Source organism: Dermacentor variabilis, unplaced genomic scaffold (assembly GCF_050947875.1).
Source record: "Dermacentor variabilis isolate Ectoservices unplaced genomic scaffold, ASM5094787v1 scaffold_13, whole genome shotgun sequence".
NCBI classification, from domain to species: Eukaryota; Metazoa; Arthropoda; class Arachnida; order Ixodida; family Ixodidae; genus Dermacentor; species Dermacentor variabilis.
The window spans coordinates 19,130,604-19,145,121 of record NW_027460291.1 but is presented as its reverse complement, the minus strand read 5'-3'; the positions used below and the strand labels follow the sequence as shown (position 1 = coordinate 19,145,121).

The 14,518-nt window shown below is 44.3% G+C and overlaps 1 protein-coding gene across 2 annotated transcripts in view; it reads right to left on the bottom strand.

Annotated features, from left to right (window-relative positions):
- The window catches only part of Mcad (Medium-chain acyl-CoA dehydrogenase), a 192,333-nt gene that overhangs the window by 75,937 nt on the left and 101,878 nt on the right, over nt 1-14,518 (bottom strand). For both annotated transcript variants that reach the window (XM_075677417.1, XM_075677416.1), the window contains exons 6-7: nt 13,731-13,811; nt 12,319-12,449 (exon numbers count right to left, since the gene is read on the bottom strand). In XM_075677417.1, the coding sequence (XP_075533532.1) occupies nt 12,319-12,449; nt 13,731-13,811 (212 nt within the window). The remainder of the gene's footprint in view (nt 1-12,318; nt 12,450-13,730; nt 13,812-14,518) is intronic.

The following is a 14,518-nucleotide window of genomic DNA, read 5'->3' as shown; positions in this document are numbered from 1 at the left end:
ATGGCTTGATGTGGAGCATTGTTGCTAGGTTTGGTCATGTTTTAGTCCTAGGTCACCACTGTAGAGTGCGAAAGGAAAAATGACCGACACGTAAGCTGCTGAGCTGATGCTGGAGCCTATGCCCCACTACCTTGTTTATTTTCTTCCCCTGGCATCGTAGCACATGCGGGTGCTACAAATGTTTCTTGAACTGTGACGCTTTATTTTCTGAGAAACCTGCACAGTAAAAGCTCGTTATTTCAACGCCTGTTAATTCGAATAATTCAGACTGGTATTTTGGTCCCAGAAAAAAAGTGTATTTTAGTCTATGCGACCAAATCTTTTTTAGTTCGGCAGAATTTGCATGCGCACTAGATAATTCAGACAAATGCTGACGACTGCTTCTGCGTGAAAGCAAAAGCGGCGCTAGCACCTGTAGGGATGCGCGACTGTCACGCGTCCCCCTGATATGTTGTTTTCTCGCATAGCTCCTGTCTCCTGTAATATGGCTTCGCCGCGTGGCTTTAGCAGCGGTCAGTATGCTTGCAGGGTAGCACAAGATGGCGCGAGTGTCGCTCTGCTAACGCCACCTAACGGTGGAGTTACTTGGGTGCAAAAAGGAGAAGGTCCTTCCTCTTTGGCTCGGGATCAGCAAGTGGCGCAGACGTTCTGCGCATGCACTGATCGATGCTTCTGCGAGACCGTCTCGCGAGGCTTACCCTGGAATGCACGAACACGAGTGTTCGAACGCGCCACTGTTCGCGTGACCGTACGCACGAACGACCAGCCGTTGGGATCCAGCATGGGGCAAACATATTCGCTCGTTATCCGGTCGCAGTGAGCCGGACTTCCGCGATTTGTCGCGCGCCCATCGGCATGTTTCGTGAATAGCAACTCGGCTACCTGGCATTAGTCTATGAAAGGTGCAATAACTGCCCTTGTGATTGTTTCCACTACTGTGTTGTCATTCCTCTGTCCCAAGAGCACGAGTGAGAAACCCACACACTTTGCCGAGTGAAACTAAAATGCGGGAGGCATCACCATGACATGGCCATTGTCATCAGTTGGTGAGGCAACTGAAGCATCACTGAGCGGTCTGTTTTTCTTTTTTCTTTCTTGTTCTCTTTGCTCACCTGGTCCAAAGTTGGGGAGCAATACGAAGTGGACCTTCTCAGCACGGTGCACACCATCGCTCATGTGAGGAAGAACACACCTCCACATACTATCGCCAACTGTTTTCGGCACAGCAGTTTTGTTAGCCCTGAGCCAGAGGATGCAGCAGTAGTTGAAGAGGTGTCAAGCAACAATGACTGCTTGAGCTTTAACAATGTTTTGCCAACTGATGTGACATTTGCCAATCACATTGGAATTGACTATGGTGTCACTACAGCTGGCCGGCTAATCAACGAAGAAATCATAAATGAAATTACGTGCTCCCAGGATGACCACGAGGAAAGGCCATGCGAGGAGGAGCAGCCTCGACCTCGTCGCACCTCAAGAGCGCAGGCACTTTTTAAAATGTTTGTCTCAGCACTTCCGACAGCTTGCTGACCACTTGGAAGGATTCAGAAAAATTGTCGTCAGCCGGGATTTGCACAAAAAAGGCGGAAGTCCATAATGCTGTACTTCAGCAAATAGAGGTATGCTAATCAAGCTTGATTTTAATGCTCTTTTTGTTGTTCATTCGTTATTTTGGCATTCAGATAATTCTGACATTTTTTGCATTCCCCTGAGATCTGAATTAACAAACTTCCAATGTGTGGGTTTCCTTTGTAGCTCTGGCTGCTGTCGTGTGGATGACAAATTTTCCCTTTCTCTAATGGCAAACAAGACAAGCGAGTGCCCCACAAAATTTTTATACAGATATGATCTACATGCCTATGAAGAACATATAAAGCAGACAAGGAAATGTTAATACACATTGCTTTTTTTTTTGTCCAGCACGTTCTAAATTCAATGCTTGTGCTGCGATTTTCACAAACATCAGCCGGGTAAACATCTTTCTGCCTGTCACCCAACAAATGTCTGAACACATATTCGTCCACATCGAGATGCCCCACCACCGTCCATCAACCTCGCTACAATAGCCTGCCCTTCGACCATATTTCGCAGACTTCATGGGGTGACAGCTATTCCAAAATGGCTTTTACCCGCCACTATCCTCGGGCAGAGCCCACAGACACCACCACATCCACTTGTCTGCAATGGGAGGGCATGCCTTCCTTGATTCTCACTGACTTGACAGTCGTGAACTTGGGCTAGCAGTGACTGGCTGACTCAAGTGTTAATTCCTCAGTTTACCATCAAGTCTCGCACAGCCGCTTCCCCACATATTTGATGACTAGTAGAGCCCACCTGTGCCTCCATGGTCTGATTCCCTTCCCCACAATATCTTCCAGGCACCACTTGAACTGCTGCACTAGATGACCTGCACCATAGTTTGGTGATCGCACAACCTTGGTGAATCACTAGCTCGTCAGCTGTACATACCTCCAAGTCGTCTTGCCAGACCTTTTGCTTGCAAGCTGCGACAGTCATCCTGGATTAGTGATTACCATCGCAAAGTAATTTGTTGTTCCACCTATTGCTCCCCTTTACCTGATTCTTCCAGCTTTCTCACAATGCTTTCAACCATAATGCACCACTTTGCTAGCGACAATAAAAATGTTTTAATTGTAGGTGATATTAACATGTACTTATTAGAGGATTCTCATACTGTGATCAATCATTACCGTATTTATTCTATTGTAACACAAGTCTTTTTCTTCTTATTTTTGTTGCTTGAATTTGACCCTCATGTTGTATTAGATTAATGAGAAAAATTGATCATTTTAAAACAAATTTTCTAAATCCCACGGTTTTTAGTGTTACGCTGGCAAGCTATACTTTTACGTCTTGGTCCAACAGAAAGTGCGTGCGTGCGTGCGTGCGTGTGTGCGTGCGTGTGTGTGTGTGTGTGTGTGTGTGTGGGACCAACGCCATTTTCGCTGTGCTTGTGACTGATGTCACGGTTAGGATGCTGAAGAGCCCTGTGGCCTTGCACGCTTTGTCTCTGTTCATTTGCAACGTTATAGCAACGCAGCGCATTCAGTATGACACTTGCTTTGAGAGACGAGCAATTTTGATGGCCAAGGAGCTGGGAAACTCCACCAAGGCTCGGCAGCTCGATGTCAACGAGTAGACGATTTGCGGATGGCAGGACCAGTAGGATGCCCTCTTCAAAGGGACAATCAAGGCAAATACTAAGTCAACGTGGACTGTTAAAATAGCATTCCACAAATCTCACAGTGCTTGTTTCGTGACAAGAAAAGACAGTATATGAGAAGCTTGCGCCTGAAGGGTCCATGTACCTCTAGCGCAACTCAAATCACCCGCTCCCAAGTGGGGAGTGGTGACGTTGCATACGCCATCACTACCTTTTACTTCTGTTGGTTAGTAATATGGCACCCGACAGACTGCGCTAGTTTTCTGCGCAAAACGCATACACGTGGCCACGGAGCAACCAAGCCAAGACGGAGCAATGGATTCGCCACTGCAACTGCTCTTGGTCAAGTGGCATGGACTGTTCGGGAATCCTGTGACATCACATGAACATGGCATTTTCTGCTACATGCAGTTTGTGTGAGTTCCAAGAGCCAGAAAAACCAGCAAAACACTATGCAATAACCAAACTACTGAAATGCAACAGCGCAGACGGCGCATGGTGGAGAAAACGAAATCTTTCTACCACCCATGTCAATGGGTTATTTTTTCTAAAATATCAAATAGAACTGGACAAGCAACACTTTCCTTCATCTTATAATGCAATGCTACCCAATATTCTTTCACAACCAGGTGTAGTTTCTATGCTGGTTAATCTAGATAATAAATCCACACCTGGACTGGACAGCATACTAAATGCTTCTCTGCGAAAGGACACATAAAAATAATCTTGCCAGTCATTGTCTTTCATGCATCATTATCCTCTGCTACCCTTCCTAGCGACTTGTTAAAGGCATGTGTCATACCTCTACCAAAAAAGGGTGACACTACACTTTAAACACATTGACATTCAATATCACTAACGTCATCGTGCTGCAAGCTACTAGAACATGTTACTATAGCCAAAGAGAATAACAACTTCCTTACTTTTTTCTCACTATGAGCATGGCTTTCGAAAAGGCTTTTCTACTGTGACCTAATTAACTAATGTCGTTCACAGCTTTGCAATGGTTCTTGAGTGGTTGGGGCAAATCGACGCCATATTTTTGGACTTTAGCAAAGCATTTGACCTTGTTTCCTATTCTTAACTTATTTTGATGATTGAAGTGATTGAAGTGATGAACTTGAAGTGATTAACCTGCAAATGTAGATAATTAACTAGACTGCTGCGTTCCTGACTAACCGCAGGCAGTTTGTTGAAATTAATGTTTCTGACATGCTACCTATTACTACAGGCGTCCCACAGGGCAGCGTTATAGGATTTTTATTATTTCTAATATGTATTAATGACATTGTTAATGTCATTAATCTGCCCACACAAAAAAAAAAATTGCGGATGAGTGTGCACTGCTTAATCAAATACCTCACCGTGAAGACTAAATAACAATTAATTCTAGCCTCTAAACATTGTATCCTGGTGTAGTGAGTGGAAAATGGAACTAAATGCTAATAAAACGGTTTCAACGAACATTACTCAGAAAATGAACAAACTATCCTCCGCTTACAGCAGTACTTCCGAGTCTCTAACGGAAGTTCAATATAAGGCATTTAAGGCAGAGAGCTGGGCTAATTGGAATTTAGACCTATTCCAGAGCATGCAAAAAATGAAAAGAGGTGCAGAGACAAAACAAAAGCTCCAGCTCACACTCAATTAACAGCTTATTACTCATTCATCCAACCGACGCTGGAATATGTATTGTATAATACAGGATCCTTACACAAGAACTAACACTGGCGGCTAAGATATCATGCAGCGCAAAGTGGTAAGATTCTTTTTTTTTTTTCTTGAATACCACTCAACCGACTTTCCAAGCAGCTTAAGGCAGACACACAACATTCCAATACTGCAGTTACGAAGGAAAATTGACTAAGTGAAATTTGTTTTCTTGCTCAATCGTTTTTCTCTTAGACCACACCCTCATCTAAAACCACATGTAGCCCGCTGAACAAGGCATCGACATGCTGAATCTTAAACACCTTATCTCACCACAACTAACCTACTCTTTTTTTCCGCATACAGCAACAGAGTGGAACAACTTACCTACAAAACATCTATGTAGCGCTGATGATATTGACCAAGCATATGGCTCAATTTGTTTTGGCTTTCTAATATGCATCTTGTATTTACTCATTAAGAATAGTTGTACATTTGTAAATTGTTTCTTCATGTGAATTTTTATGTTTCTGGCCTTTGTCTTATTCCTTCTTGTTTCATAGTTCAAGCCTATCGACCTATACGTGTTACACTTATGTGTCTTTGCTTTTCGTTTTTGCATGCAACTTGTCCTGCCTGGGCCCTTATTGGTCCTGCAGTATGTATATAAATAGATAACTAGATAAATAAATAGATACATAAATACAGTCGAACCTTGATATAATGAAGCTGCATTGGACACAAAAAATACCTTCGTTATACCTTATACTCGTTTTAACCATACAAACCGATATCAGCGGGGGAATAAAACGCGATCAGGTCTAGGCAAAAGAAATGCAAGCAGGGTGCCTTGGACAGGCCAGCAAAAAATCTTGTGTGAATTTTGACGAGGCCTCAGCATCATGCTGTGCTCATGCGCGAGAACAATATTAAATTACATACACATGCTCTGAAGCACCGCAAATACAGAACTGGGCCATCACACAGGATCGGCACATTGGCTTGCCAACTGCAGTCCAACCAAGCCAAGCTGACAGGCTTTTCAGGCACGGAGGACTCTTACTTCAGACATTTTCCCACAACAATTAGAGAGCACATGTTCAGAGGCACAACCTCCAAGACTGCACCATCTCGTATGCCTAGCTGTGTCCGGTCTGCACGACATGCTGCTGCAGTAGAGACAAGTATAACGGTTAGCACCTGTTTGCCCACGACTAGCACTGCTCCATGCGGCAGTGTCAAACACTGGTGCATACACTTCTCTCTCTCACTGAGGCATGCCGTGAAGGCTGGTGCAGCTAGGTGCGGCCTCTGAAACCACATCAGTGCTGGTGGGATCTTGGAGGCCACAAGCCAGCCAAACCACGGTGAGGTTCGCTGGTCTCCTTGTTTGCACAACAGGAACCACGTGAGAACAACCAATCAACCTGGATCAGCTGTGCAATCAGTGCGGCACATGCTGCTCAGACCATCCCAAACTTCGTTAGCATTGCAGACTGCAAGCTATTCTCATCGACCGTGTGGCCATTTCGTCTGTTTCACAACAATATGGAGGAGTCAAATGGAAAACGGAAGCAAAAAAAAAATGAGAACACAAGGCAAATATAGTAAAGGCTCGCGGGCCAGGTGCTAAGAAGTTGCATCTCACACATACTCAACGTTTCTGCTAAAATTTCACTGCATACGTAGCTGCGTAGCGCTACCAAGAGCCACAACATTGCTACACATTCTTAGCATGTTTAAAGTTGTGCACCCTATTGGGCATGTATTGCAGTAGAGGGCAATAATGGATATAATGAAGTGAGTTCGGCTCCCTGTTAACCTTTGTTATAGTCAGGTTAAAGTGTCATCATCATCATCATCATCATCATCATCATCATCATCATCCCATTTTCACGTACACTGCAAGACGAAGGCCTCTCCCAGCTATCTCCAATTATCCCGGTCTTGCACTAGCCAATTCCAAGTTGTGTCTGAAATTTTTCAAATTTCACAACGTCACTTAATTTTCTGTCGTCCTCAACTGCACTTCCCTTCATTATGCAAAATAGAAGTGAGGCGTGCAGACAGGACACAAGAGTAGAGAAGTGGACAACACGAACGCCGACTATCAACTGAAGGGAGCAACAAACAAATCATGTTTGTTTGCAGTACTCCCCAAGATCTTCGAAGCCGTTGCTAAACTTTCAGTCCAAGCATTCTTAATTAGTAAAAAACGGAATTGCCATGTCGTGCCTTAAGTCTTCCCTCACAAGATTCTGCATGCACAAAATGAGCGCCAGTTTTAATGCGCAGGTCTGGCGCCTATTAGAAGCAGGTTATCCTAGTGTAGCGGTGGCCACTGTGGCTGAGCGCCTAAAGAAGTTGGTTTCGAGAGGGACGGACTTGATTACAGAAAGCAGTAATAGCAAAAAAAGAGTAGTGGCTATTCCGTATATTCATTCAGTGTCGCACAGGCTTAAAAAAGTTGCTAGTAGATATGATGTTAATGTTGCTTTCACTGCTCCCAATAAGCTAGGTAAGATATGCGCTGCCGTACAGAATAAAAAGGAGCGGGCAAAAGGCAAAAAACGAACAGATATTTGTCCAGTGAAGCACAATAAGAACAACAGTTTTACTGACTGTCGTATGGGTGTGGTTTATAAAATTCCCCTTAGCTGTGGCCAGTTCTACGTAGGGCAAACGGGACGGTGTATCAATCAGAGGCTAATGGAACATAAAAGGTCGTTAACCGGTGGATCGCCTTCTAATCTTTCGCTACATTGCAGAGATTGTAACTGCAAGCCAGAGTTAGATGAATGCGCGATATTGTACAGGCATAAGAATGAAGATACGCGTTTTATGGTAGAGGCATGGCATATCTATAATGGTGGAAGTGCGTGCATGAGTCAGCCTTCGATTACTTTACATACGTAAGAGATTAAGTGCCTTAACAGTTATCTCTCACGTAGACCCGATTGACACGTGGTGTTACCATTCCTGAGCATGCGCAGATGAGTTTTGTGTCTTCTTTCATTTTTCGCCTCAGTGCTCCCTTCAGTTGATAGTCGGCGTTCATGTTGTCCACTTCTCTACTCTTGTGTCCTGTCTGCACGCCTCACTTCTATTTTACATAATGAATCCTTACCAACTAGCTCAGCTTTCTGTCGTTCTGCACTTCCCTTCCCTTCGCACCCATTCTGTAGCTCTAATGGTCCACCGGTTACCTGCCCCCGCACATCACATGGCCTGTCCAGCTCCATTTTTTTTCTTCTGTTAATGTTAACTAGGATAGTGGCTATCCCTGCTTGTTTTCTGATACACACCACTCTTTCTGTCTCTGAACGTTACGCCTAACATTTTTCGTTCCATCACTCCTTTGACTGTCCTTAGCTTGTTGTCAAGCTTCTTTGTTAACCTCCAAGTTTCTGCCCCATATGTTAGCACAGGTAGAATGCATTGATTGCATACTTTTCTTTTCGACGAAAGTGGTAAGCTTCCACTCATGTTGGCTAATGCCTGGTGTGTGCACTGCAACCCATTTTTATTGTTCGGCAAGTTTCCTTCTCACGATCAGGGTATCCTGTGACTAATTGCCTTAGGTAAACATAATCTTGCATCGATTCTAGAGGCTGACTACAATCATAAAATGAAGGTGCAGCGGTGGCGTAGAGGTAGAGCATCCTCCTCGCGTGCAGGAGGACCGTGGTTCGAATCCCAGTGCCACGCAATTTTCCACCGGATTGAAAAAAAGAAAAAAAAAATATGCGTGTTGTTGAAATTCCATAAACAGGACTAGGGTGCAGCCTGATCCTGGTGACCAGAACCGGTAACGCACTCCCTCACAAGAGCAGGATTGGCCACCCTGGTGCAGTACTTGGCCACAACCTCCTATATGAATACAACAATCAAACCCCGGCCCTCAGTCCCCAGCGGCTGTGAAACGACTGACCACGGCGGCGGTCAGACCTGTGATAGGTGATAAGAATACCAGGGTCCAAACAGGCTACCATTGGAATCTGAACCTGGCAACGTTTAACGCTAGAACGTTATCTAGTGAGGCGAGTCTAGCAGTGCTATTGGAGGAATTAGAGGGCAGTAAATGGGATATCATAGGGCTCAGTGAAGCTAGGAGGACAAATGAAGCCTATACAGTGCTAAAAAGCGGGCACGTCCTGTGCTACCGGGGCGTAGCGAAGAGACGAGAACTAGGAGTCGGATTCCTGATTAATAAGGATATAGCTGGTAACATACAGAAATTCTATAGCATTAACCAGAGGGTGGCAGGTCTTGTTGTGAAACTTAACAAGAGGTACAAATTGAAGGTGGTACAAGTCTATGCCCCTACATGCAGTCATGATGGCCAGGAAGTCTAAAGCTTTTATGAAGACGTGGAATCGGCGATGGGTAAAGTCAAAACAAAATACACTATACTGATGGGCGACTTCAATGCCAAGGTAGGCAAGAAGCAGGCTGGAGACAAGTCAGTGGGGGAATATGGCATAGGCTTTAGGAATAGCAGGGGAGAGTTATTATTAGAGTTTGCAGAACAGAATAATATGCGGATAATGAATACCTTCTTCCGTAAGCGGGATAGCCGAAAGTGGACGTGGAGGAGCCCGAATGGTGAGACTAGAAATGAAATAGACTTTATACTCTGTGCTAACCCTGGCATCATACAAGATGTGGACATGCTTGGCAAGGTGCGCTGCAGTGACCATAGGATGGTAGGAACTCGAATTAGCCTAGACTTGAGGAGGGAATGGAAGAAAGTGGTGCATAAGAAGCTCATCAATGAGTTAGCGGTAAGAGGGAAAATAGAGGACCTTAGTGTTGAAGCAATGAACGACAATCTTATCGGCATCATTAAGGAGTGTGCAAGAGAAGTCAGTGGTAACTCCGTTAGACAGGATACCAGTAAGCTATCGCAGGAGACGAAAGATCTGATCAAGAAATGCCAATGTATGAAAGCCTCTAACCCTACAGCTAGAATAGAACTGGCAGAATTTTCCAAGTTAACAAGCGTAAGACAGCTGACATAAGGAAGCATAATATGGATAGAATTGACCATGCTCTCAGGAACGAAGGAAGCCTAAAAGCAGTGAAGAAACTAAGAATAGGTAACAACAGGATGTATGTGTTGCAAGGCAAAGTCGGCAATATCATTACTACTATGGATGAGATAGTTCAAGTGGCTGAGGAGTTCTATAGAGATTTATACAGTACCAGTGGCACCCACAACGATAACGGAAGAGAGAATACTCTAGAGGAATTTGAAATCCCACAAGTAACAACGAAAGAAGTAAAGAAAGCCTTGGGAGCTATGCGAAGGGGGAAGGCAGCTGGGGAGGATCAGGTAACAGCAGATTTGTTGAAGGACGGTGGGCAGATTGTTCTAGAGAAACTGGCCACCCTGTATACGCAATGTCTCATGACTTCGAGCGTACCGGAATCTTGGGAAAACGCTAACATAATCTTAATCCATAAAAAAGGGAATGCCAAAGACTTGGAAAATTATAGACCGATCAGCTTACTGTTCGTTGCCGACAAAGTATTTACTAAGGTAATTGCAAATAGAATCAGGAACACCTTAGACTTCCCTCAACCAAAGGACCAGGCCGGATTCCGTAAAGGCTACTCAACAATAGACCATATTCACACCATCAATCAGGTGATAGAGAAATGTGCGGAATATAACCAACCCTTATATATAGGTTTCACTGATTACGAGAAAGCATTTGATTCAGTCGAAACCTCAGCAGTCATGGAGGCATTGCGGAATCAGGGTGTAGACGAGCCGTATGTAAAAATACTGAAAGATATCTACAGCGGCTCCACAGCCACCGTAGTCCTCCATAAAGAAAGCAACAAAATCCCAATAAAGAAGGGTGTCAGGCAGGGAAATACGATCTCTCCAATGCTATTCACAGCGTGTTTATACGAGGTATTCAGAGACCTGGATTGGGAAGAATTCGGGATAAAAGTTAATGGAGAATACCTCAGTAACTTGCGATTTGTTGATGATATTGCCTTGCTTAGTAACTCAGGAGACCAACTGCAATGCATGCTCACTGACCTGGAGAGGCAAAGCCGAAGGGTGGGTCTAAAAATTAATTTGCTGAGAACTAAAGTAATGTTTAACAGTCTCGGAAGAGAACAACCGTTTACGATAGGTAGCGAGGCACTGGAAGTGGTAAGGGAATACATCTACTTAGAACAGGCGGTGACCGCAGATGCATATCATGAGATGGAAATAATCAGAAGAATAAGAATGGGCTGGGGTATGTTTGGTAGGCATTCTCAGATCATGAACAGCAGTTTGCCATTATCCCTCAAGAGAAAAGTGTATAACAGCTGTGTCTTACCACTACTCACCTACGGGGCAGAAACCTGGAGGCTTACGAAAAGGGTTCTACTTAAATTGAGGACGACGCAACGAGCTATGGAAAGAAGAATGATGGATGTAACGTTAAGAGATAAGAAAATAGCAGATTGGGGGAGGGAACAAACGCGAGTTAATGACATCTTAGTTGAAATCAAGAAAAAAAAAATGGGCATGGGCAGGATATGTAATGAGGAGGGAAGATAACCGATGGTCATTAAGGGTTACGGACTGGATTCCAAGGGAAGGGAGGCATAGCAGGGGGCGGCAGAATGTTAGGTGGGCTGATGAGATCAAGAAGTTTGCAGGAACAACATGGTCACAATTAGTACATGACCGGGGTAGTTGGAGACGTACGGGAGAGGCCTTTGCCTTGCAGTGGGCGTAACCAGGCTGATGATGATGATGACCAATCATGAATGCCTTTCTCTTGCCAGGCTATTGAACATTACATTCGTCTTCTGAATATTAATATTCCACCCTACTCTTACACTTTCTCGGTTAAGGTCCTCCATCATTTGTTGCAATTCATCCCCAGCATTGCTGAACAGGACCATGTAATCTGCAAACTGATGGTTGTTGAGATATTTGCTCCTGATGGTCACTCCTAAGCCTTCCCAGTCTAATAGCGTGAATACTTCTTTTAAGCATGCAGTGAATAGCATTGGAGAGATCGTGTCTCCTTGCCTGAACCCTTTCTTGATAGGTGTTTTGTCACTTTTCTCGTGGAGAATTAAGGTAGCTGTTGTCTTAGTAGATTTATAGTATTTGCCAAGATATTCGCATATGTGTATTGTACTCCTTGATTATGTAATGTATCTCTACTGACTCAAGTGCTCTTTCATAACCTATGAAAGCCATACAGAGAGGTTGGTAGTACTCTGCAGATTTCTTAATCCCCTTATTGATGAGATGCATGTGATCCATTGTAGAATACCCTTCCTGAAGCCAGCCTGTTCTCTTGGTTTGAGTGTAAGTAAGGACAATTAAAGTGCCTTTAGAGCTACTTGCTGATTGTCGCCTGTGTGTGTCACGTCTTCCTTTCGTGCTTGTCTTTTCACGTGCTATAAACCTCCCGATGTTATATGAACAAGCCCAAATCACTGCATTACAGCTCGCTTACCAGTTGGCAACGCCCCCATTTGTGATCCACATCTTCTGCCCATTGATGACCCACTTGTCGCCCTTTCTCTCAGCCCGTGTCTTAATGCTGGCCACGTCAGAACCTGCACTGGGCTCAGTCACGCAGTATGCCTGAAAACAAGCACATCCACTCAGCACACATTTTACTACAATAAAGCAATGGTGGCCTAAATCAAGTCTGGTAATTGAGTATGGGTAAGATTTTCTTGGTAATCTCGTGGAAACAAACATAAAATGAGAATGTTTTTTCATCTTTCACCTGGACGACACGTGAACAGTGCAATGGCAGAGGACAATGGCATGCTCCTTTGGCCCAAACGTCGGTGGTCCCAAAGCTGTCATATTTAGCCCAAATCTGCAACTTGACAACATTAATGGGCTCACTCTCACTTGGATTCACTTGTGTTCATGCCCAAGGCCCACTGGACTCACTCGCACAGATTCACAAGCTGGTCAGAGTCCAATTCATAAGTGCACAACCTATGGCACTCAGGCTGCACCCACTCACATTCACACCCATGGGTGCTCATCAGAAGCCACCCAGCATGCACTGCCTCACCAGCACTCTCGCAAACTCTTGCCAGTGCGCCCATGAGCGGGTACACCAGCTCACTGAAGGCATGAACACAGCTGTAGAGAGCATTCAATGCAGACCAGCTGAGAAGTTATAGACTGTGGCTAAAGCTCACATTTCACAAATATGGGTTTACACACCTTATATTTGTAAAATCCAATTTGTTGGACATGACCTCACGTGTCCTCATTGAGCCTCATTGCTGCTTCCAACGGACACCGCTCTTGGATACACAGTTCCCTGACATATGGGAAAACTGAATGTCGTTCATAGGTAATGACATTCAGTACGTGAACCAATATTAGGTTCCAGCAGCACTTCATGGCATAAAATGCAGTAATTTGCATAAAATAGCTATGACTACGTGTCCAACAATAAAGGACATTAAGATGTAACAGAGTATGAGCAACACTTTCTGAATAGGGGTCTTTTCAGTAAAATTAATTTCAACCATGTAGAAACTGAACTGGCTTTTCACAGCATCAGAGCAGGCGTTGACCCAAGGAAGTTACTAACATTCTTACTAAGGCAAGTTTAACACTGCTGCCAACAGCAGTGAGTCCCGTGCCCACTGAAAGACAGCTTTGCAAGATTCCAGCCTCGTGGCTCTTCCTGTGCTGCTGATGTCACAACAGGCAAGCAACAGAAATCATCCATGAGACAGAGTGTCTATGCCAGTCTTCATGGCAAAATTACAGAACTCTCCATTGTGCCGTTTTATGTACATCACCAAAGTGCCCAAGAGAATGTACAAGACAAATTTTGTTCAGATCTGCACATTTGAAATAGAATAGCCAGAGTTTAAGGATGGCACTCACTGCAAGCAGCGGTTCCTCCATGAGGCGACCAAGGTACTTTTTCTTCTGCTCTTCATTGCCAGCAATAATGAGTGGTGTTTGCTGAATAAATGCAAGAAAGAAAAAAAAAGGCATCACCTTCCCTGTCCAGGAAAGGTCTCTTGCATCACTATAGGTGTCACGCATATGAGAGACAACACAGCTGCACTAATCTAGACGCATTAACCACCACACCGCCCGATAACTAATAAACAAACTTCAGAGCTTTTACACCCCAGCTGAACAGATTCCTCCATACGCTTTCTGCCACCTCTGCCCATCTTACAAAGGATGAATGCGTGATGTATACTTCACCATTGCTCCTAGAGTGGTTTCACCTGTAGCACTTATGATGCAGTAGCACCAGAGAGTTCTTTGTAGCAATTTGTCTGCCAGTAAAATTAAAACCACAAAGACAGTAAATGCAAAACATTCACGTGTTCCCCGTTTGTGCACAAGCGAGGTAAGGTAGTGCACAAGGAGTGGGGCAAGATGGACTGTGTGAAAAAAGACCAGTCACGAGGCAAACAACAAAGGCCAAGAATAGCTCATCAAGCACCATTCCCTCACACTGTGGTTCAGTCCTTCAAAAGGAGCCTATACCAACACAAAAGCCATTTGCCATGGATTGCCAGTGCTGTAGTATTTCACCCTCACCTTAAACGGAAGCTTCAACCTTGTTTATTAAATACATGGTAGCATACAAGTCCTGCTTGCTTTATATTTGCTCAACTAATTTTGAAAAGCATTGCTGCACTCAAAAGACAAGG